Source organism: Microtus oregoni, unplaced genomic scaffold, assembly GCF_018167655.1.
Source record: "Microtus oregoni isolate MIOR12 unplaced genomic scaffold, Mior012 000025F_ref0000491, whole genome shotgun sequence".
Lineage (NCBI taxonomy): Eukaryota > Metazoa > Chordata > Mammalia > Rodentia > Cricetidae > Microtus > Microtus oregoni.
In genome coordinates this window covers 18,577,116-18,601,821 of record NW_024543084.1, presented here as the reverse complement: position 1 = coordinate 18,601,821, position 24,706 = coordinate 18,577,116, and the positions used below count along the sequence as shown (strand labels likewise).

General features: G+C 42.2%; 1 protein-coding gene across 10 annotated transcripts in view; it reads right to left on the bottom strand.

Moving 5' to 3' along the window:
- Positions 1 to 24,706, bottom strand: part of Mapkap1 (MAPK associated protein 1) — a 254,905-nt gene that overhangs the window by 48,301 nt on the left and 181,898 nt on the right. For 9 of the 10 annotated variants that reach the window (XM_041674614.1, XM_041674611.1, XM_041674617.1 and 6 more), the window contains one exon: positions 14,089 to 14,196. The exons of the other annotated variant lie outside the window; for it this stretch is intronic. In XM_041674614.1, the coding sequence (XP_041530548.1) occupies positions 14,089 to 14,196 (108 nt within the window). The remainder of the gene's footprint in view (positions 1 to 14,088; positions 14,197 to 24,706) is intronic. 10 annotated transcript variants of the gene reach the window in all.

Below are 24,706 nucleotides of genomic sequence, written 5' to 3'. Positions count from 1 at the left end.
GAAAAAAGATGAGAAAACAAGGAAGTACACAGAGCAAGGGACTCTTTAGAAAAGAGCGAGTGCTTGCCTTTGGCTAGAGAAGAGAGGGAGAAGGGGAAGAGGTGAGAGGAAAAAGGTGAAAGGGGAGAAGGACAGGGGCAGGAGAGGAGAGAGTCTAAAGGCAGGGAGTTCTGGCACGCAGAAAAACACTGCTGCGCAGAGAACCGACTGGAGAAGGAAAAACAAACTATGGCCCCCACCATGCTATCTCAAAGTCTTGCAATCCTGTTCACTACCCACCCCTTGCTTTAGACAAGTTGGTCTCCGCTCAGATTGTACCATCTGGCCAGGGCATCCTTTCCTTTTCAAAATGTTTATGCTTCAAAGTCTAGTTTAACAGAACTGTCCTTGGTTTCTCTCTTGTAACCTGCAGTTCTCTGGGGAAAGCTCTCGTTGAGACTATTCCACATACATATCTGTGGTCTCCTCGTGGAGAGGCACACCCTGCCAGCACGGAAATTCCACTCTATATGGCATACTGTTTGTCACTCAGTAAATGTCCACCCAAAGCCGCCAGCAAAACTGTGCAACCATAAGTCATGATCCAAGAAGTTTTGTGGTCAGCAGAAGCTGAGTTGACCTGGGTCTACAGAACTCACCATGCTCACCACACCATCCAGACCCTTCAAAAGAGAGGGTGCACTGAGAACAGGGATTCAGCCTGCCATTTACTGGTCTTGTACTCTATGTACTATGCCAGATGCTGTATGTTCAGTATTATGGACATTTCCCAAAGTCTTTTTAGGTCAGGTGATAACATCCCCAAACAAGTGAGAAAAAAAAAAGTGAGGCAGGAAAGCTGGAGCCAGGAATGGAATCCTCAATATAACCATTGCACAAGCTGTTTTAAGTAAAGATTCCTTCAGTGGGCTGGAGCTATACAATGCCACAGGTCATAACTGTGTTGAGTGCCCCGCTGGAACAAAGGAATCAGGGACTTACCAGTCAGACCCAACACTGGATGCCTGAGTAAGTCATGAAGAAAAACCTCTTCCTTAGTGCTCTGCATTCATCACTTTTTTTCCCCCCCAGAAGCCGTTTAAGTCCCCAAAGTCCCATAAGCCCAAAGCTTCTCCTCTATTAAACACTTCCCTTCAGCTGCTAATCATTTTTGCTGGCCTCTAAAAACGATCAATAGGTGATATACTATAACACACACAGGCCCCTCTGCAGTATTCTCTTTAAAGCCACCAAAATCACACAGTAGGATATTGGCTATGCTACAACCTGAGCAGGAATCCTTGCTGTCACAGTGCTTAATTGATTAAACTCCTAGAGCCAGAGTCAGTCTGCTGGAGGACTTCCCACGTAGAGATGTCAGCTCTCCCTCAATAAATCAAGGTAATCTTGCTTTATGAGGGGATCAGAAAGAAGCAGTTTTAGGTTTGTAGAATTTCTGAGAGAACAGATCACAGAAGGAGCCTGCTCAGCCCTCAGCTCACCCTGCACCCCTGCCCAGGTCAGGGTAGTCGTCTCAGTGCCACACACTTCTGTCTTGGGGCTTCAGATGGGCGGTATCTAGCTTACAACATTTGCTTACCTATTGTTTTAACTAATTTTCCCCTTTTTTCAAAGAAGCTGATTCTTCTCAAAACGGTCACTCAAAAGTCACCTTTGCTAAATAAAAGCACCCACTCTTCACCTGGGCCCACCAGGTAGCAAAAGTACATGGTAGCCTGGCATCTCTGCCTTCGCTTTGTACAGATTTTTGATAGAAGGAACAGAAGCGAATTACTTTAGTCACTGTGAGTTACAAGAAGAGCAAAACCTCACAGGACAGATGCCCCTTCACATTCACATGAGAATGAGGCTTCTTTATCAAAACACCTTGCTGGAGAGAACGGAGCTGAGATATGAAGGACCAGTGACAGGCAGGCTACACCTTGACCAAGACTGCGTTCCTTTTGCCCGGCCACTTAAACCCAAGCCTTCTCTTGGCACCTAAAAGGCAGACTTGGGGCTGCTGAGCCCCTTTATCTGCTCCCCCTCCTGCTGTGGGCACACTGGGTCAGTGTCTTTTCTCTGCTTTTCAATGACCCTCACCTCTCCAGTATATTGGGACTAGTGTTTTGCTGGCTCCTCTTCAACCCTGTAGTTGTCGTTGATCCAATGTCAGTATATAAAGAACAAGTGAACAAACACACGTTCAAAGTGAACACAACCATCCTTGAGAGCTGGAGTGTGACCATTTGCAGGATGGGAAACAGGTCTCATGATGGGTTTACTTGCAAGTTAGGCTGGCAAAATCCCTATCACTCCTTCCTCCAATGTGTCTTTGCTTCTGCTCAGAACTCAGGGAAAGTAATGTGCTTTTTTTTCCCCACTAGGGATCCTAACACTGGACAGTTTATATAGCAGAATACCTAAGGACTAGAAAATCTGACTAACACTGAGGTCCAAAATCAAGAGACAGAGTACAATGCTGGAAGAAACCCAGCTCCCATCTAATCACTGCAGGAATGTCACCTGATGCATTACTAAAACCATGACTGGGGGAGCAGGGCACATTCTGAGGCCAGGAGCCAACTGGAAGAGTGCAAGGCTTTGTGCCCTCACTTACAGCCCAGACAGGGTCTGCAGCTCGTCAAACATGTTTCCTTACTGCTCTAATGTACCAGTGTATCGCTTAATGAAAGTTCTTAATTGTAATTCAATTAATTACATACACAGAGTCCCCAATTACATTTTCCAATAAGACATTGGCTGTGGTACAGGTCTAAATGCACTTAACCAATTTTAATATATTAAGACCAATTTCCCTTGAATACTAATTACTACCTAATGATAAAATAAGGGGGGGACTTTTCAGAAAGGAGGGGCAAGAAAAAGTCAATTCATGTGGAAGTTCTCAGCCCACATAGCACAATGGGTGCTTTCATTACTAAAAAAGTCCCTGTGGACAGGGCACAGTTTATTTCCTATCCAGGTCTGCACAGTTCTTAGCCCTAGGGGTCCACTCTTCCTTTGCCCAAAGAGACTGTGGGAAGTGTCAGAGGCTACTGGGAGGACTACCATGGACAAGGTAACAGAAGCTCAGAGCAGCTTGTGACTGGGAGAGCTCGAAGGCACAGGCATTTTGTTAATGACCCCTTGGATGGTGCACTGTGGTTTATTATGAGCTTTAACATATAGTGTCATTTACTTGCTTCCGTGGTTGACACCTCATAACACCCCCAAAGGGCGGGATCACCATCACATTCATCACATGAAAAATGAAGCTCACAGAGAAGAACTTGCCCAAGCGACAAAGCGATGCCAAACACTTCACCTTTCCTCCCATACACATGGCCAACCAGCCCATTAACAAACAGCAAGAGGTGGATACAGAAACTCTGTGGTAACACTTCCACTGCAATTAAATTCTGTTAGTGTGCAAGAAGCTGATATGCAACATCAAGTAGAAAATCCTTACAGAGAGCACCTACCTCTAGGCCAGACAAGCAACTGCCTTTCGGCAATAATTCAGCCTGAAATATGGACCATGAATGTCACAAGTCACTGCTCCTTGTAAACAGAGTTTATTTGCATGATCACATTTTCCTTTGTATTTGACGAGTAGTGCTGTGGTCCAATAAAAGAGCTTTAAAGCCTTCATTCAATGAAATGATAGAAACTGGTGAGATCTGATGGAGGAAGGTCATTGGCTAATAAAGGCACTGCCCTGGCCCATTTTATTGGTTAGAGGATAGGTGGGAGGAGAAAACAGGACAGAACGCTGGGAGGAAGAGGAAGTGAGGTCAGAGACTCGAAAGCTCTCCTCTCAGCAGCAGACGCCTGAGAGAGACGCCATGCCCCGCTCCCGGGATGAAGCTCGACCCAGGATGGACTAGGCTAGAATCTTCCCAGTAAGACCGGTTCTCACAGATTATTAGAGATGGGTTGATCGGGATGTGAGAATTAGCCTGTAAGTGCTAGAGCTAAAGGGCCAAGCAGTGCTTAAAAGAATACAGTGTCTGTGTAATTATTTTGGGTATAAGCTAGCCGGGCAGGCGGCCGGGGGTGCTGAGAACGCAGCCCTGCCGCCCCTATTACTACAGATGGCACCCAGACGTGTGGACAACTGAATCCACTGAAAGCCTGAGAAAGCTTGGGAAAGAGTAAAGCATGTTTTCTTGGTAGCTGCCATTTCTCGGTTCTACTCTGCTTGCTAGAGGCAAGCAAGCGCTCTCATCTAAGAGAAGCTTCCTGACTCAGCTTTAGCTGCAAAACCCTGCAGCTCATTAAGAGGTCCTGACACGAAACACTTAAATGATGTTGACGAAAAGCTGAACACATGCTTTTCGATTTTCAGCCGTAGCAGGAAAAAAGCTGTGCCGTTTAAAAATGCCAGCTTTCTGGGCTGTCCTGCCAGGGCAAACTCTGACTATTTGAGGCAGGAGGGCCGGCTACCGAGAGAGGACTTGAGTGTTGTCTGTTGTAGCTCACTTGCTGGCAGGGACCTTGAAATGCCATACAGTTGTTGCAGTAAACATGGTTACAGCCTGTATATCCGCCATGAGGCTGGAAAGCTAAGGAATGGACTGAATCTAGCTAGCAAAGCCACACCTTTAGTCCTACTGAGATTGCTTGGTAAATTAAAGATTTATGTGGTCAGAAAAAGAGAGATATACAGTAAAGAGAGATTAAAAGACAAAGAAAATTTCTAAATGGTTTGAAGTGTGTTAAAAATATATGCAGACTAAAATTTAAAGTTCTTAAAGTAACAAAAAAAAAAAGGAAGAGAGTTGTTGTGTGTGGTAGCACACGCCTTTAATCCCAGTGCCTAGAAGGCAGAGACAAACAGATCTCTGTGAGTTCAAGGTGTAGTAGTGTACACCTTTAATCCCGAATGCCTGGGAGGCAGAGACAGGCGGATCTCTGAGAGTTCAAAGACAGCCTGGTCTACAGAGTTACTTCAGGTCAAAGATACAGAGAACCTGTCTCAAAAAGCAAAAAGTTAAAAGTAAAAATAAACGAAATAGAGGCTAAAACAAAGGTGTACAAAGATGGAAAATAAACAGAGAATTTTGATACTGTATGCTATTGTGCTCTCTTTGAATTGTTTGAATGCTGAGGAAAGAGCAAAAGCTACTAAAAGATATTTGTTTATAAATGCTGCTGAACTAATCCAACATAGATATTTTGAATTTGTATCTAAGGATATGATACTTTGGAAAAGAGTTTCTTATTTTGTTTTCACAGAGGATGAGACACTGTTCATTTCTTCTATTCCGATTTGGTATGATGGACCACGTCCTCCTGAATGGTTCCTGTGCACGCCTTCAAAAAATTGCTTCACTCAACTGCCAACTGAGATGAAACTAGCACACAGGTTATACCATGAAAGACCTAATTAACGACGCCCCCATTCAGCAGGAAGCAGTTTGGAGAGAAAAAACTGCGCCCATGTTCCCAAATATGGTTTATAAACGTTCTTTTACATTTAAAGGGGGATATGATATAGATATGAATAATTTACATTAGTATAGCTTTTGCTTTATTGATAGAGATTTAAGGTCAATTTTGTTATATGTATAAGTGTTTCTGATTTTGATTAAGGTATTGTGATTGTGTAGTTCATTTAAATATGTACTGTATAATTAAGAAATATAGGTTGTTAATGGATAATCATCGATAATAGTAAAGCTTGTAGTCATGTTAGTTAGATTTTCTAGATATATAGAGATATATTTTAGATAGACATTCTTCATGTCTTTCAAAGATTACAGAATAGGACATTTGATGTTTTAATAACTGAGGACTTTTCATGACAATGAGACACTCTGCTCCTGGCAGCACCAATGTACTTCAAGAGGAAGATGGGCATCGAAGAGGCACCTTATGGAGTTTGATAGCCATTTGGGCAAGAAACTGCTCTTGCCTGGACTATTGCATAAACTGGACACAGAACCCGCAGAGAGAGGACTACTGAACTTGCCTAAGGTGAGATGATCTTTCGGGGTTCCTGATTCATGAAAGAGTCTGCGAGGCATTCTGCAGGACACAACAGATAGTGACTGAACTGACTTTGAATTTTCCTGCTTTATGGAAATGTCTGCTGGATAGCATGGGCCTGAAGGCTGAAGATGGATGCCCCAACGGTACAGAAGAACTTTGGGTGACTGTCCAGGCAGCAAGATGTCTCTGTCATTTCTAGAGTTTTGAAGGTTGCTTTTTTCTTGTTTGCTTAGGTAGTATTGTATCTTTCTGGAGTCTTTGATGGAGTTAAGAATAGTTAGTTATAGTTATAGTTTTCCTTAGTTAAGATAAAGATTATTGTAACTTTTACTTGATAACTGTTTTGTTATATGTAATTTTGCTGTGTTTAAAGTTAAAGCCTTTTTTTTTTTTTTTTTGTTTAAACCGAAAAAGGGGAAATGATGGAGGAAGGTCATTGGCTAATAAAGGCACTGCCCTGGCCCATTTTATTGGTTAGAGGATAGGTGGGAGGAGAAAACAGGACAGAACGCTGGGAGGAAGAGGAAGTGAGGTCAGAGACTCGAAAGCTCTCCTCTCAGCAGCAGACGCCTGAGAGAGACGCCATGCCCCGCTCCCGGGATGAAGCTCGACCCAGGATGGACTAGGCTAGAATCTTCCCAGTAAGACCGGTTCTCACAGATTATTAGAGATGGGTTGATCGGGATGTGAGAATTAGCCTGTAAGTGCTAGAGCTAAAGGGCCAAGCAGTGCTTAAAAGAATACAGTGTCTGTGTAATTATTTTGGGGCATAAGCTAGCCGAGCAGGCGGCCGGGGTTCTGGGAACGAAGCCCTGCCGCCCCATTACTACAGAGATCAGTAATTTGTAACAGAAGAAAGCCAAGCCTCCATGAGCAGAGAGGAACCACCAGGGAGTCTCCAGGCCTGGCTGAGAACAAACCAAAGGAGGAATGGGCCTGCCGTGAAGAAACTTCACAAAACACATGGAAGAGGGCAGCACTCTTCCATTCCATTTCGGAATCTTTCTCTTTTTGGGAGGGAAAGTCAAGTCTAAGCATGGAGACTGTGAAGACATGACTTTCTCAGCAGCAGAGTGAGGGCATCAGGGAGGGGTGCAGGAGGTAGGTACACACACCTTCAGGGGGAAGGAGTCGGGTCTAGGCAGACAAGGAGAGACAGGGTATTAAGATATGGTCACTGTCCAGGGTGAGAGGGGCTACAGTCTAGCTTGCAGCAGACAAATCCACTAAGTGTAATTCAAGAGGAGGAAGGAGAGGGACTCCAAACCCAGGAAGCGGTAGCCAGGGGTCCCAAGTAGGCTTTGGAGAGTTGCTTTCCTGTTTGTTTGTTTGTTTTGGTTTTCTGAGACAGAATTTCTCTCTGTAGCCTGGCTACCCTGGAAATCACTCTGTAGACCAGGCTGGCTTCAAACTCATAGATTCACCTGCCTCTGCCTCCTGAGTGCTGAGATTAGCGTGGCGCTCTCCTGGGTCTTTAAGGGGCAACTAAATGAGATCCCTTTGGCCCTGCAGATCATCTGTTCCACATAGTCTATTTGGGGAACTATGCAGCCTTTGTAGTGTGACCTTAAATAAAGGAAGCTAAGTTCAGGAAGGAACTGAAATGATGGAAGGTTGTAAGCATTCTATGCGTCTCCTTTGAAAGACATTGAACTTGAGCCCCTGATGCCTCTCTCCATAGCACCTTTATTAAGGAAGCAAAGGAACTAAACAAAAAAAAATTACAGTAGATTTAATGAAAAAAGACAGTTTTCTTTCCCAGGCTCCTCATTAGTATTCATAAAATATTAGCAAAACACTTCCCTTTCGAGAGCCTCAGTTTCCTCCTCTATAAAAGAAACATGACCACACTTTCTTAAAAGGTTACAATTGTGTTCCTATCTCACTCCATTTTCACAAGATGCCCCAAGCAGATTCTACCTCCACAGGAAACTGGGTCTTGGAGAGGTGCCATGCATGATGTACCCAATATTAGGGGCTGCAAGTACTTCACCTAAGGTCTACCTGTTCTAGTGACAATCCTTTAAGCATCATGCTGAACTATTATGATAGTAGCCTAGTGAGAGATAAAGAGAGAGAATACCTGGCAGTTTCCAGGCAGTCCTTAAAGCCAGGCTAATCTTGGGTACATTTTGGCCCCAATGATGAGGAATTCCAGAGTTCCTATCTCAAAGCCAAGGAAGAAGCTGTCTCTTTCTTTTAAGGCCCTAGATGGGTGACCCACATTTGATCAGTGTGAAAGGTCACCCAGGTTCTACATTTGGCAGAAGAGAAAACTGAAGCTCAGTGTGGTGTCAGGATTGATATGGAAGCTTGAACAAGAACAGGAGTTTACTGCTACCTCCTCCTCGGAATGTACTCGCTGCTTCTGTCTGGTTTGCCTCCAGCTTTGAGCAGACAGTTGGCAGAAGGATGGAGTAGATCATGAAACACAGATCCAAACTGGAAAGCTCAAGGGCTCTGGCTTGTCACATTCTTATTTAGGCCGAGATCCAAGCACAAATGTGAGCTCTCGGTCCCTAGGCAGAAACTTGTCACATCAATTCACGTGCAAGCTTCTCTCTCACAGAGGACAAGGACAATCAGCACAACCTTTCTCATGATCCGAACTTCAGGTTATGGAAGAGTAGGCTTTGGAAACAGAGGGTAGACTTTAGGTTTTGGTGCTATGCTACTATCTGGCTAGCTTTGGTAAAGTCTTCTCACCATGAGAGTAATGTCTGTAGGAGAAAATGTGAGTTCAGTACAAGATCCTGTATTAATAGGCCTTAATAAACTACTTTAAAACACTGTTGAGTATGGTTGCTTTAAAAAATGTCATGGCCCACCCCTCTGAAGGAAAACTGAAAGGGTGCTATCTACATTACAGCTTTTTCAATCCAATGATGTGACTTATAAAGTGAACCTCATTCTGGGACAGCAGAAAGTACTCTGCCTATAATTTCTCTTCCTCCTCAATTCCATCTCTCTCTATCTTGGAAAAGGCTCTGACAGCTCCATGGTTCCAGACCAACACACTTGTGCCCAAAGCTCTACTAGCCACAGAGGCAGTGCTACCATTATTTCCTAGTTAAAGCCAACACTCCCTGATGGATAATTATGCACCAGGTACTATCCTAAGAACCTTCTATGTGGACACACTGACTCTTGCTGTGAGCACCATGGAGGCAGCTGAATGGCCCCCAGCTTCAGTGAAACGATGGTGCTCTCAGAGTAGTAGTACGCGGCATGGACAGGAAGCCATGGACAGCACATTCTCCAAAGTGTGCTGTAATGCATAAACTCCACTTGGCTGCCTTTGAACGCAGTTCTTGGAAGGGTAGTGTGCCTGACCAAACAATCCAAAAACAGTGAGGGAGTGAAAAAAAAAAATTTGAAACATTGTATTGATTGAACTTCTTAGTAGATGGTCAGTAGACAATAATATATGGTTATTAGTTGGGATCTCTATAGTTAGTCTTTTAAACATTTTTCTATGAAAATAATAAATTACTTTTCATAATTTGCACCTATTTTATACAGCTAAGTCACAATAGTCCATTGCATTCTGACTGTTTTCTGCCTTTATCATTTGTAAACACAGTGGTAGGGGTTTCTTTCATTCCAAGCAGTTTTGACTCACAACACCAGAACTGGAACAAATGGCAAAGTCTTGGGGAAAGTGGTGCTGGGGCTCAAAAGGTGGCACAGTTGGAGACTGTTCTTGCTTAGCTGTGGAGTATGAGCTAGGGCCTAGATGCCAAAGCTTCATTCACTAATCCTCACATTTTTTTTTCCTTCTTATCACAGAGACCCAGGGCTTTTCCTTAAAAACAAAAGCTATCTGTATCATATAAACTATAGAGTAATAGCAGCAGGTTAGGAACATAAAATTTACATGTAGAATATGTGAATCAATACAGAGTAATACACCATGAATCATTAAGATGATAAAATAACAATGCAGCAAGTCTTCATTTGTGTTTTTTAAGGAAGGAACATAAACATGGATGTGTATATGTGCATGCATGTGCACACAACTGCTCATGTACATGTGAATGTGCACAGACCAGTCCTGGAGAGACAGATGCCTGTCATCTCTGGGAGAAGAAGAAAGAAGTGAAGCTTAATTCCTACACTTTGGTTTTCTAAAGAAGAAAAAAAAACTTTTTATAAGTAAAAGTGTGAACATATCCAAAAAAGTCACCAAGATACTAATAAGTAAGCACACTCCCTTATTTGTGACTTACTGGGAGGCCAACATTATGAAACAGAATCCTAGATGAGGTTCCTGCTGGTCAATCACTTGCCCAAGTATGTTCAAGAGAATCTTAAAGAATGACAGGAACAATGGAGAAGGAAAGCAATTATCAGGTAAAGAGCAGCAAGGGACAGCTGTGTAGCTCTTCCTGTGGCACTCTGTAGCATGGGGCTATGAGTTATTGCAGGAGTGCCACAGGAAATGTCACACTAAGACGTGTTTACTATAAGTCTCTGTCCATGAGAGTTTGCCTTTATGTCACGTTCACCTTTTCTTCTTTTAGAAATTCTAGAATATGTAAGCATGAACCAAGAGAAGGAAAATGAATAACCTGGAATTGCATCCAGCAGAGATAGCTATTTTGAGCTCACTCCTTCTCTACTGCTGCATCGCTGGCTTTGCTCTCATCAAAGGAATGCAGCAGTAGGACCACAGTGCATTTCTTCCCTCTGATGTTAGCAACATGACTGCTCTCATCACCAAACTTGCCAGACATAACTTATTTACTTATTGTGTGTATTTATGTGTGAACATGTGTGTACATCAACAAGTGTGTGCAGGTGCTCCAAGAGGACAGGACCTGGAGTTACAGGCTGTTGTGGGGTGCCAGATGTAAGTGTTAGAAACCAAATCCTGGTCCTTAGCATGAGCAACAAGCACTCTTATTTGCTGAGCCATCTCTCTAGCCCCTAAACACAACTTTTAACGGCAGAAATAGTAAGTAAAAAGACAAATAAAATTCTGTACCTACATTTTTTTCTTCTTTTACCATTACTGCAGCAAATCACCAACTTTGCATTCTAGAGTAAACCCACTTGGCAATGAGATACAATTCTTCTAATCAAATGTTGGACTTGGCATGTTACCAATTTGCTGGGATTTTAGGATCTCTCTAAGACTGGTGTGAAATGTTTCGGTCTTGTGTCATCATTACTGGGGTTGTACCAGGGTTATGCTTGCCTCATGTCTTCCATCAGCTCCAGGGCCACCTCTCTGGGGAAGCACGTGCAAGTGGGCTTCTTGATTCTCAAGTGTCCCACCATGACTTGCTTGGGCTCTCTCTGTGGGATGTTTTCAATCATTAATTCAAATTTTCAAAATTGACCAGAACATTCCCATTTCTTCTTGTGCCAATTTTGATGTGATGTTGATTTTTTTTTTCCAGGACTTCATTCTACTTTTTTTTTTTTTTTTTTTGCAGTGGAGGTTTTCACAATCCTCTTGTATGGGCTGGGGAGATAGCTTAGAGGGTAAGGTACCAGCTATGCAAAGGCCCAGAGACAGAAGGATCCCTGGACCCTGATGGCCAGACAATCAAAGCAGCAAACGCCAGGTTCAGGGAGAGTGACTACAGACGATGGTTTCCCACGCATCTGTATAGGCAAGGGAACTTACACATATATAAACTTACACGCACACAGACACCCTCTGTGCTATATGGGTAATGATTATGGGATCTGTCGTGAGTCTCTTTTTTCTGTCTGTTACTACCTATGTTTCTCTGCTATTTTCTTTCCTTGACTTTAACCCATTTCAAAAGAGGTTTACTGATTTTATGAGTCCTTTTGTTGTTTCTGAGTTTTCTAGCTCAGTAATTTCTGATCTTTGTTGCCTCTTAGGCTTTCTTCTCTATTTTTCTACTCTTTTTTTTTGTTTACTGAATAGCTGAATGCTCAGTTCATTACTTTTCTTTTGTAATACATAAATAAACTGGAAGGCTGCAACACTTCCTTACATGCTGCTGTAGCCATATCTATAACTTTTAATATATATAGGATTTTCATTATTCTATCAATATATTTTCTTGTTTTGTTTGTTGTGTGCTACTAGGAATTGACCCCAAGTTTTCACACACGCTAGGCGAGCACTCTGTCACTAAGCTATGCACCCCCCATATTTTCTAATGTCTATTATTATTATTTATTTTTTTTCACTCACAGGATCAGAAGTTTAATTCTCAATTTCCAAGTGCATACCAATTTTCTTTCCCTTTTTTGATTTCCAGGCTAATTTTATTGTTCTTAGTCAGTGTACTAAGAAGCTGCATAAATCCCCAATACAGGGATAGAACTTAAACTATGACTTTCCTAGTTGGAGGCAGAAACAACACTGTAAAAACCATAATATACATAAATCTTTGTTGCATTTTAGGTCTTTTCTCAGGGTAGATTCCCCAAAGTGGAAATCTTGTGTAAACAATTCTTAGTCCTCTTATATATCCAGCTAGTATCTTTAATAGATTCCACTGTTGTCACCAGCATCTAAGTATGTCAGCATCCTCAGATCTTCCCTACCCATGAGGATTTATTTATTGCTTATTTTAGTTGAGATACTGCCTTATGTATCTTAGGTTAGCCTTAAACTTAAGTAGCTAATGATGACCTTGAACTTCTGACTCTCCTGCCTCAGCCTCCTATGCGCTGATAATAGCTGTACACCACCATGCCCAGTCCAGAAGGAATACTTCTGAAATACCTGCTTTATTTGATAAGGGGAGAACATCATATTTTGCCTAAAAATACTTGTATATTAGATTCTTGAGAGAACACACATTTATGAATATTTATCACTTATCTAAGTGTCTTTAGACCATTTAGGCATTACTGATTTTTAATTTTCTATGTTCTTACATAGGATTCTTATAACCACCTACAGATGGTGAGGCCATCAACCTTTATCTGAGAAATTGCTCTGAAAGCCACATCTCTCCTTCCTGGTCAATGTGTGCATGCTGTCCCAGAGGCAGCCAAGGGTTCTGGTGAAGGAGCAGCAGTCCAGTCTGCTAAGGATCAGCAGCAGGACTAAAGGCCTTTTACTTACTCACTCACTCATCTATCTCTCTTTTTTTTTTTAAATTTATTTATTTATTATGCATACAATATTCTGTCTGTGTGCCTGCAGGCCAGAAGGGGGCACCAGATCTCGTTACAGATGGTTGTGAGCCACCATGTGGTTGCTGGGAATTGAACTCAGGACCTTTGGAAGAGCAGGCAATGCTCTTAACCTTTGAGCCATCTCTCCAGCCCACTCATCTATCTCTCCTGAGCTTCTGTAGTGTGTAGTCTTTAGCAGGCTGCTGAGCTAATGAGGGACAACTAGCATGGCTCAGGAATGCCCTTGCAGACTTATAATCCAGTGGGGAAGGTAGATATTAGCCAGTTACTAGGCAAAATTAATAACAGCAATACATGCCATGAAGAAAAAACCAGAACACTCTGAGATAGCTCCTGGGGTCTCAGATGAGGAATGAACCAGGTTTGGGTGATAGGACTATCTCTGCAGATGTGACGTTTAAACTGAGACAAGGACATGGATGAGCTAGCAAGAAAAGATGGGAAGAGCACTCCAGGCAGAAGAAACAGCTCTGGAGCATGAGTGGCTATGGGCAGGTTATCTCCTTCTGTTTGGGGAACAAAACTTCCCAACTCAGAAACTCTGGAGACTGGAAGGGAAGAAATCCAGATCTCAATGTGTCACTTGGAGTCACTATGATGCCTTCGCTGAGAATATTCAAGTGTTTAAATTTTTCTAAAACATGATGTTAAGCAGTTGACACTGACAAGGCCAGTTGCTGTATATATAAAAGAGCCTTTGCCTGAGAAAGAGCCTCTTGTTTCTGAGCTGTTTCCAGGGTTGTTCCAAAATGAGGAAAACGTAGTTCAAGAGAAAATATTAATCACTAAGTGCTAAACAGGATGCAGACTACCAGAGAGCACAGAATCTATCATTCTGCTTTGAGACACACTTCTAGTGAGAGCTGTGGTCACTTTTCATCTGCTTAGGGACGCCAGGCCAGAAAGTATGGTCAACCATGTCACTCCTAAGTATGTTTGCAACAGACGAAGCAGCACAGAGCGAGGCAGTCAACATACTGTTCTCGCGGACCAGGCAGAACTCCCAGGTGTTCTGGCTCTCCAGCGTGCTCTCCAGGTCCACTGCGACGTTAGGCTCACTCTGCTTCTCCAGGCGGTACTGAGGGCCTGGAAGATCAAAGGGGCAGGAGGAGGGGAGGAAGTCTGAAATGGTGAATGTAACACTCAGAAATGACCTACCACTCATCAGGGAAAGCCAAATGAAAACGATAATGTCTGACTCAAGGATGCAACTACCCAAGACCAGAAACTGGCTCCTCTCACCACGTCCTTAGTTCTTCCCACACTAGGTAAAAGGTCTGAGAGAGAATGAACTGGAGGCACAAAATACTGCCCTGTTTCTCTGATATGGAACAGGTTATCATCCTCTCTGGACCTGTTTCTAGACTTTATACCTCAACAAGTATGATGAAGACAAAGATGACGTGAATAAAACACTGACTCAGAGCCGGCATGGTAACTAACACACATCTTTAAGTCCAGCACTCGGGAGGCAGAGGCAGGTGGGTCTAGGGTTGTGTAGAGAGACCCTGTCTCAAACACACACACACACACACACCCCTACTGGCTTAGGAATCATTGATTTTACACGAGGCCCTGTTGCCAAGGTACTTTTTAATAATCATCGCACACTGATCAATTACAATCAGGAATAAGGTATGTGTAGAACTCTATGATAGCTTAAGAAGTCAAAGAAATGAAAACACAAAATATACAGAGTTGATCCCAGGCTTTGGGTTTGCTAATGAAAAGGTAGAAGCTACCTATCAGCTGTTTTTACTTTTTTGTTTATGCTTTTATTAAGACATCTGTGGAAACATTAGAGACATGGTGCAGTATTTCACAACCAAGAATTCTACCCATCTCATTCTACCTGAGGGTTATGGCAGATCTGAAAAGGCAGCAGGACATTTTATACATTTATTCATTATTTCTTTGTCAACCTAAATAGCAATGTTGTTCTGTCAGATTCGAAACTGTGCCTGTAATTTGCTCATGGTTATTGGAAAGGTGAGAGACACAGGAAACTCTCATGTTTGGCCAGATACAAGGAGGTATGAGAGAGCTGAGGATGGCAGCAGAGGCAGTGCAGAGATCCCGGAAAAATCTAGGCCTCTCTATTCCCAACACCCCAGAAGCAACATGTCAGAGCCATGCATCAATTTCCATAAATTTATAGTGGGATCTGGGTACAAAGATTAATTATAACCATCAGCCCCCTGTATCTATATTGTGTGACTTAACCACTGCAGACTGAAAACACTTGGGCAAAGTTGTGTATACAGCACACTTAATATTTCCCATCATTCCTCATCATCCATAGAGCAACTACCCAGCCTGCACTGTACCAAGCACTTCACAGACTCCAGAGTCACAGTTTGTGGGAGAGTGTGCTATGCAAACACTACACCATGGACAGAGGGGCCTGAGCACCTGCAGACTCAGGAGCCCAAGGAGGTCCTAAAATCAATCCCCAACCCAAGATTCTAATATCTAATAGTGTCATGACACTCAAAATTTGGGAACAACTTAGATTTGATAACAAAGAGCCTACTAAATAAAATATTGTTGAGTATTTCAGAGATATTAAAAGTAATTCTAAGATATTCAATATTACAAAACATGTTCATAGCATGTTATTTTACAAAACAAACCCCAAGGCACAATTTTTATAGGATAATTATTGTTATAAAAATGCATATGAAAGTGCAGGGTTAAGAAAACTGTTCCTAAAATGTAGGGATAAGTCCCGCCCCTTGGGGGGCGTGTTCGCCTCGGGCTAATGTTTGCCTATAAATTTGGCGAGTGTGCTCCCAGCCGTCCCTTCTGCTTTCCTGGTCTCGGCGGGAACGGTGGTTCTGTAAGTCTATTTCGCCATTAAAGCTGTATATATATTTTTACAATCTGTCTGCATTCGTTTACGCCGTTACATTTTGGCGCCCAACGTGGGGCTATTTTGCCCCCGACTCAAGCGGGTAGCCCGCTAGCTAACACAGCACCCTCCCGGGTGCTGTTTTTTAGTTCGTGACTCGGGCCCCAGTGCCGAGTCTGAGACACACTCGGCCACACAGGCCCATTCTGCCTGCCTTGGCTAAGTTTGCAGCGGAACCTCACTGCCTGAATTAGCAGAAGCTCAAGTACCTGTGGTTTTGCAACAAAAGCCGCCACAGTGGCAGATTTGGTCTGATACAAAGTGACTTAGCCAGGTGGTGGTGGCGCACGCCTTTGATACCAGCACTTGGGAGGCAGAGGCAGGCGGATCTCTGTGAGTTTGAGGCCTGCCAGGCGGTGGTGGCGCACGCCTTTAATCCCAGCACTTGGGAAGCAGAGGCAGGTGGATCTCTGTGAGTTTAAGGCCTGCCAGGCGGTGGCAGCGCATGCCTTTAATCCCAGCACTTGGGAGGCAGAGACAGGAGGATCTCTGTGAGTTCGAGGCCAGCCTGTTCTACAAGAGCTAGTTCTAGGACAGGCTCCAAAAACACAGAGACCACCACTGGCAGGAACTGATCATTGCAGGTAAAAAATTTTTCTTTTATAAATAAAATGTCTGAACACATTAATATTCAAGAATTTAACAGTTTTTTTTAATTGTACCATGTGGGAGATTTTACAAGAGGTGTCTATCACCCCACATCTATGGATCCTTCTGGGATTCGTAGTTTTCATTGTCACTAAATGGTTTGATAATAGAAATATGATAAAGTCTTTACGAGACGAATCCAGGATTCTTAAGGCAGAGATTGAATGCTTAAAAACAATTGAGAATAACAACAATCTTCTCAAGAATCATTTTGAAGTTCTCCAGGTTGATGTTAAGGAGAAATTCATTACTATGGAAGAGGGAACAGCTGATTTGGATCATAAGCTTCAGTCCCTTTCAGTAGGAACTGAAACATTAGTGGCTGATATTAAGGAGAAATTCATTACTATGGAAGAGGGAACAGCTGATTTGGATCATAAGCTTCAGTCCCTTTCTGTAGGAAATGAAACATTAACTGAGAGAATCAAAACTGCTGAATGTGACAATCGGATTTTGTTTAAAGCTTATGACAGATTGACGGAAAGATTGCCAATACAAGAAGGCACGGTTTATGCCATAAAAATTATGTCCAAAGATGAGATGTTATCTCTAACGAACAAACTTCATACTTTAGAGTCCTCAATGAAGGCTTTGGAACATAATTCTGGACAGGAGATTCAGACATTGCAGAAGGCAATGGTGAATAGAATTGAAAAGATTGAGGAATTTCTAAATTCTGATGAAGAAGAGCAAAGGGTAGAAAGGCAAATTTTAACTACATCTGTGGGTAAATCTCTCCGGGACAATTTCCACAAAGCTCTACCTGCAGCTCTACCTGCCTTTCCAGTAATAACAACAGAGAAGGTGATTGGTTCCAAAAACCCTAGGGTCATCAAGGAGGATACATGGGAGCCTGTCCGTATGAATGATCTCAAGGAAATAAAACAGGCTGTCATGACTTTTGGGATGCAAGCTTCTTTTGTTAAAGAGATGATAAGAACTTGGGCCATGACAAGCAGAGCAACCCCCTCGGACTGGCTCCAGCTGAGCTCTGCGGTACTTGAGAGTGGACCGCAATTGAAATGGAAATGCTTATTCAGGCAAGAGGCTAGACTCTTAGAACAGCAGGAAAAAGCGAAGGGAATTGACATTTCCTTAGATAAAATTCTAGGTGAAGGGTTCTTTTCCGACCCTCAGGAGCAAGCTAATTTGGATGAAAACACACTCTCCATGTGTACTACAGCAGCCTTAAGGGCTTGGGACAGGGTACAAGACCCAGGACAGAGAATGGCATCATTTGTCAGAGTTAAACAGGGTCAGAGAGAACCCTTTAGTGACTTTTTACAAAGATTAACTAAGGCTGTACAAATAGGAATATCTGACCCAGAAGCAAGATGTATAATGATTGAGTCTTTGGCTTATGAAAATGCAAATGTGGAATGCAAAAGGATTTTGGGTCCTTTAAAGCTCAGATCAGCGCTCTTGGAAGAATGGGTCTTGCATACACTCAATGTTGATACATTTGATTATGGCACTGAAGCATGGGTAGAAGAAGCAATTTCCAATGGTAAAAGGAGACACCAGAATACCAAATGTTTTAATTGTGGCAAAATGGGTCATATGAAAAGGAATTGTAGACAAAGGATTTTCAGAAATAATAATAATGCATCTTTCAGAAATAATAATAATAATGCATCTTCTAGAAATAACAGAAATAGGACTCAGCCTCAAGGTTTATGTAGAAGATGTGGAAAAGGCAGACATTGGACAAATGAATGCAGGTCTACAAGAGATAGGCAAGGCAACCTGATACAGTCGGGAAACGTGAGAGGGGGGGCCTCACAGGCCCCCATGGCAAACATGGTTCAGTCATTTCCAGTTTCTGCAGAGAACGTGCCTCGTCAGGACAATTAGGAAGCCCCATGCCTACTGTCACAAGCAATGATGATCAGAAAGATAAGTTACGTGTGTTTTGGCAAACTTCTATAAATGATCAAAGACCTAAACTGAGAGTGTGTGTAAATGGCATTTTTATTACTGGCCTGCTGGACACAGGTGCTGATGTAAGTATCATTACCCCAGAATCTTGGCATCCGTGTTGGCCTCTTCAGAATGTACATGTTCAGCTCCTGGGAATTGGAACCCTATCTCGAGTAAGGCAGAGCACGAGATGGGTTGAATGTATAGGGCCAGAGGGACAAATAGGAAAATTAAGGCCATATGTAGCCAATATCGTAATGAATTTATGGGGTCGTGACCTATTACAACAATGGAATACCAAAATTAACATTCCTGCTACTTCTAGAGCCTATATTTCTGAGAATAATATTAAAAGATATTACAAATGGAGAAAACCGGCCATTCGGGCTGTACAAGAACAAGCAATTGATGTCCTTTCAGAGATACCAACAGCCTTGCCTCTAAAACGGTTGACTGAGAAACCAATATGGACAAAGCAATGGCCTTTAGCTGAGGAAAAGTTACAGGCTTTAGAACAGCTGGTACAAGAACAATTAGATGCTGGACATATAGAAGAATCTACCAGCCCTTGGAATTCTCCTGTATTTGTGATTAAGAAAAAATCAGGTAAATGGAGAATGGTGACAGATCTCAGGGCCATCAACAAGGTTATTCAACCTATGGGCCCTCTGCAATCTGGAATTCCTTTGCCCTCTTTATTACCAAAAGGATGGCCTCTCATAGTTATTGATTTAAAGGATTGTTTTTTCACTATACCTTTGCAAAAAGAAGATAGAGAAAAATTTGCCTTCACAGTGCCTACTTATAACAATTCTCAACCTTCGAGGAGGTTCCACTGGACCGTTCTCCCCCAGGGTATGTTAAATAGCCCCTCCCTGTGCCAATATTTTGTGAACCAACCATTGCAAATAATACGCAAGAAATTTGCCAAATCTATAGTATACCATTACATGGATGACATTTTGTTATCCGATTCAAACATGGATACCTTGAACAGACTGTTTGAAGAAATAAAGATACTTTTACCTAAGTGGGGATTGCAAATCGCTCCTGAAAAGATATATATGTCTTATTAAACATTTCCTTATAAATACGTAGAGCTGGTTTTGAAGTTGGACTCAGGCTCAGTCCCTCTCCAATTCCAAGCCTGTTAATAAGAGAAAAACCCAGAGTTTCTGGAGTTTCTGTCTCATGTCAAGAGCCATGATATGGGACAGAAAGAAATATGAGTTTAGAAAACATCTTTGCTTTTCTCCATATCTATCATACTTTTCATTGAATATATCTATCATGCCTTTCATTGAATATATATATGTATGTCTATATGATTAATATTTAAGTTTTTCCACAATGAACAATGAGTTTTTCCTGAAGTGACATTTGAAGTTTCCAGGAAGAAGATGGGGCCCCACAACAACAACTCTACCTGGTTGATATGACGTCATGATACTGATAGGGTTACTACAAGACCTGTTTTGGATACCAGCTGCACAAGACGATCCCAACTTGGTTAGCTGAAATGGTGCACATCTTGTACAACATTCTGGCCAGACCTCCACAAAATACTCAGAGACAATTTGCAATTTTAAAAGACATTGATCTTGAAATTTAACCATCATTTTACTTTCACAGGATCCCCCAGAAAGAACGTCGCCCCATGACAGCTGGAAGTAATTCTAGAGGACGACGTCCCCTCTCCCAGTAAAGTTTACCCCTGGGTTTAGGGACATCATTTAGGGGTTGGGAGGTTGGGGGAGGAATTTTATAAGCTCAGGGATCATTTTGAAAAAAAAAAAAAGAGGGAAAATGATGGGATAATAGATTTATAATTGTGAGTTACTGCTTTTAGACAAATATATTGGTATCGATTCTTGTATATTGATACAAAGTTAAATTATATTGACTACTGTATGCATGCATGTTTCTATCTCTGTTTAAAACATTTTTTATGTATTGACATATATTGTATTGATAAATATATATTGTATATATTTACCATATTGCAGTGTACATTTCTACCTCTGATTAAGATACTTATATAATGTTTGTGTATTGATATATATTTACCATATTGCAATGTATATTTGTACAGTGTTTATATTTGGAGGTCATTATCCTCATTTGTTACACAGTTGTTTATTGTCTTAGTCTTTAAGTTAGATAGATATTGAGAATTATACAGACAAATAGTCATCTAAGTTTGTCATTTATAATTAGACTAATCAGGTTCTCTAGATATATAGAGATTATACTCAGTATAGATAGATAATCTTCGACCTCTTCAAAGAGCTGTAGAAAATGGCCTTTAATCTAACTCAGAGTTTCGTGATAGTGAGACACAATTGCTCCTGGCAACACCGCTCTATTCCCGAGAGAATGTTGAGCACCAAAGACACTCCACCTGGAGCCTTTCTATTTGGCAGAACTGGCCTTTGGGCAAAGAAATGCCCATACCTCAACCACTGACAGAGATACAGAGCGTGCATCAATGGATAAAACAGGACTGTCATATCCTGCCAAGACAGGGTAAGATAGTTTTGAAAAGTTCCTTGCCTTTAATAATGCTATGTCAGTTATGTTAGGCCTTAGCCAAAATTGGTTGACTCAACATTGCAAACAAGACTTTGGGTGATTGCCCAGGTAGTCAGTTGTCTCTGTCAATTGTTGCACATTTTGGATATATCTAGTTTGTTGAGTAGTGTTTATTCCCTTCTCAGATCTTTGACGAAGTTGAAGATTATATAATTGTAGTTACTCTCTATATTATTTGGACTCCTTGAGATAGAATGTTTAGCAAAGCTTTTGTTCTCAATATTGTTTGTTATATTTATTACTTGTTGTTATTGTATATAGTTGTATTTGGTTTGGTTCTGTCTTATTTAGACAAAAAGGGGAGATGTAGGGATAAGTCCCGCCCCTTGGGGGGCGTGTTCGCCTCGGGCTAATGTTTGCCTATAAATTTGGCAAGCGTGCTCCCAGCAGTCCCTTCTGCTTTCCTGGTCTCCGCGGGAATGGTGGCTCTGTAAGTCTATTTCGCCATTAAAGCTGTATATATATTTTTACAATCTGTCTGCATTCGTTTACGCCGTTACACTAAAAAGTGAACTGTAGTTACATTGTAATAATGGGATTATGTACGACTTTATTTTTTTCCTTTGTGTTTTCCTGTATTTTTCAAATTTCTACATAACAAAGGCTATGTTTTTTAACTTAAAATGTTGCACTTACCTAAGAATTTTCCAATTTCTTACTACGTCATTTTTTCTGAGACTGCTGTAATTACGACACACTGCAGAGCTGCGAAGAGCCTTTCACAGGCAATACTTTCAATTGAAACAGGGCCATTTACACAATTTCATCCTAAATCAACCTGTAGACTGGCAGCTGGCCTGTGTGTTTGCCCTCCTTTCCTGTCCACTGGGAACTAGGGCCTGGATGCCATAGAGGGAATTTCAGGAGTTTTTTAAAATTTCCCGTCTCTGCAACATCCAGGGAAGTCAGGGAAGTTAAGGGCCCCTTGTCCTAAACCGACTCCCTACCACACTCTGAAATGTCTTTGTTCAGACCTTTCTATTAGAATCATCATGTATCCTGCAGATAGCCTCGGCAGCCCATGTCACATGGAGAAACCCCCAAGATCACTAGGTAAGAAGTAACAAGAGTGGAGTAAGGCCCAAGGTCCTTTTGGATTTATCACTCCTGAGCCTTGAGCTTTTCCTCTTCCTGCAAACTATAAACTGCCAGCCAATTAGAGAGGCCACAGCTCACCTCGTAAATAAAAATTTTTGTAGATTTGTAGATCAATCTCGTTCAGGATCACTTAACTTGTGGTTTATATAAATTCAAAATGAAAATGATCTAAAATAATTCATTTTAATGAGCTTACCAACACCCAGAGCTATGGATGTGCTGTGGTTCGTGGTAATGCAGGCCCTTATGAACTTCACCAATACCCTGAGCTATGGCTATGCTCTGGTCCATGGCAATATAGGCCCCTATGAAGAGGGGAGCTCCTTATCTTTCTATCCAAAAGACCTTTCCACCTTTCCTTCATGAAAAACAAAAACATTACACACACATGCATGCAACACATACCCCATCTACAAGACTCTGTATGTGTGCTGACTCCTACAGCATGGGCTCAGTAGAGAAAAGTCAGAGGACAACGTGGAGGAGTTGGTTTTCTCCTTCCATCAGAGAGCTACTCCATTATCAGCGAGCTACCTTGCCCACATCCATCTTTCTTTAAAAGCTGTCCTATTGCTTTCAGTTTGTGGAAAGTAAACTCCACTGTGGGTTGCTGTCTGTTCTGAGTGACCTACTGTTTCTAGAAAGCAAAATCTAAGCTGCAAACCATTTCTGAACTTGGTGAGGGCTGACAGGTCTTGGCTTGGGGAAGGTAAGGTAACGAAGTCGCTAAAGACATGACTTAAGACCTAAACTCTTGCCAGGGGCTTGGATAAGAGATCTTGCAGAGGAAGACTTCACACACCCTTCCAGAAAAAAGGCCGGATCAATAACTTTCATGTAATGAGAGCATACTGGACCCAAGTGAGAAGCGAGACATCTTAGGCTAGGCTCAATTGCCTTGGTCCAGGTCCTGGCTGAGCCATTTAGTTTATGATGTTGCCAACTTATTTAACCTCCTGTCTGTTTCTTCATCTGTAATATGGGGATGATAATAGTATCAACCTCAGAGGGCTGTCTGAGGAAGCCATGGGCCAAGAGCTCTATGGTGTCTGACATTCCGACTGTGGTGGATTCTGAATGAGACATGTTCATCCATAGGCTCATGACACATGGTCCCCAGTCAGTAATTGTGTATAGGAAAGGTATGTAACTTTTACGGTGTGGAGCCTTGCTGTAGGAAGGACATTGTTGGGGATGGGCTTTGAGAATTTATAGCCTCACCACATTTCTGGTTCTTTCTTTGTTTTCTGTATGCCACTGAGATGTGAACTCTCAGCTTGTTGGTCCTGCTGCCATGCCTTTCCCGCCACTATCAACTAAGGAACCATATACTTCTTTCCTCAAGTTGTTTCTGGTTTTGGTGTTCTATCACAGCAACAGAGAGGCAAACAACAACACTGCAATTCTGCTTACAGTTGTGCTGTCACCATCCCTATCCTAAAACTGAAGCGGGGTGAAGGAAGGGTCGAAACGCCAACCATCTACCATCACTCTGAGGCCTACTCTCTATCAAGTACTGACTAAGGCCTTCCCTATCATCTCATTTACTCTTAAGATATCTTGAGAAGTAATGAGCACAAATCCCATTTCACAGGGGATGCAACTGGGACTCAGAGCTGAGCAGCTGCTCCATGTCCCTTGGAAAGTGGTGGGACTAGGATGTATGCTGGAGAGTCCCAGGCCCACATTCTCTCTGCCGTGATGACCCACCAAATTCTCAGTAAACAACAAGCAGATTAGCATATCCTTCACCTACTATATGCCAAACTACATCTCTATCAGTTGTGTCTGACTTCTGGAGAGCTGTCATAGAACGAGAGAACAGCAGCTAGAAAGCCATGTAAGAAAGCCATGTAAGAAAGTTAAGCTGTGCCGGGCGGTGGTGGCGCACGCCTTTAATCCCAGCAGAGGCAGGCGGATCTCTGTGAGTTCGAGCCCAGCTAGTTCCAGGACAGGCTCCAAAGCCACAGAGAAACCCTGTCTCGAAAAACAAAACAAAAAAAAAAAAACAAACAAACAAAAAAAAAGAAAGTTAAGCTGTGGGTCACTTTCTATTAATGTGCTTTTGCCAAAGACATGATTTCATAAAGTAGAAAAGGCACTGAACAGTACATGGCTCTCAAGGCAGTGTCCAACCTTTGCAAAAAAGGCTTTAAAATGTCACAGCAGTGCTTGAAGCTGCATGCCCTCTGGTGCACAGGGGAACACAAAGGGAAGGTTCTGGGAAGCAGTCACTCTATAGCGACAAGAACCTGCTTAGGCATTCCTACAATGTATTTACTGCAGCAATGTCACAACATGTAATGGTCTAGGAACAACATACTGCTTTGGTGCTTTGAGAAAGTTCCGAGCTATAACACACAGGCGAGGCTATAGACTCAAGGCAAACATCTCAGCACATCAGCTTCAAAGAAAATCTGTAGGGTC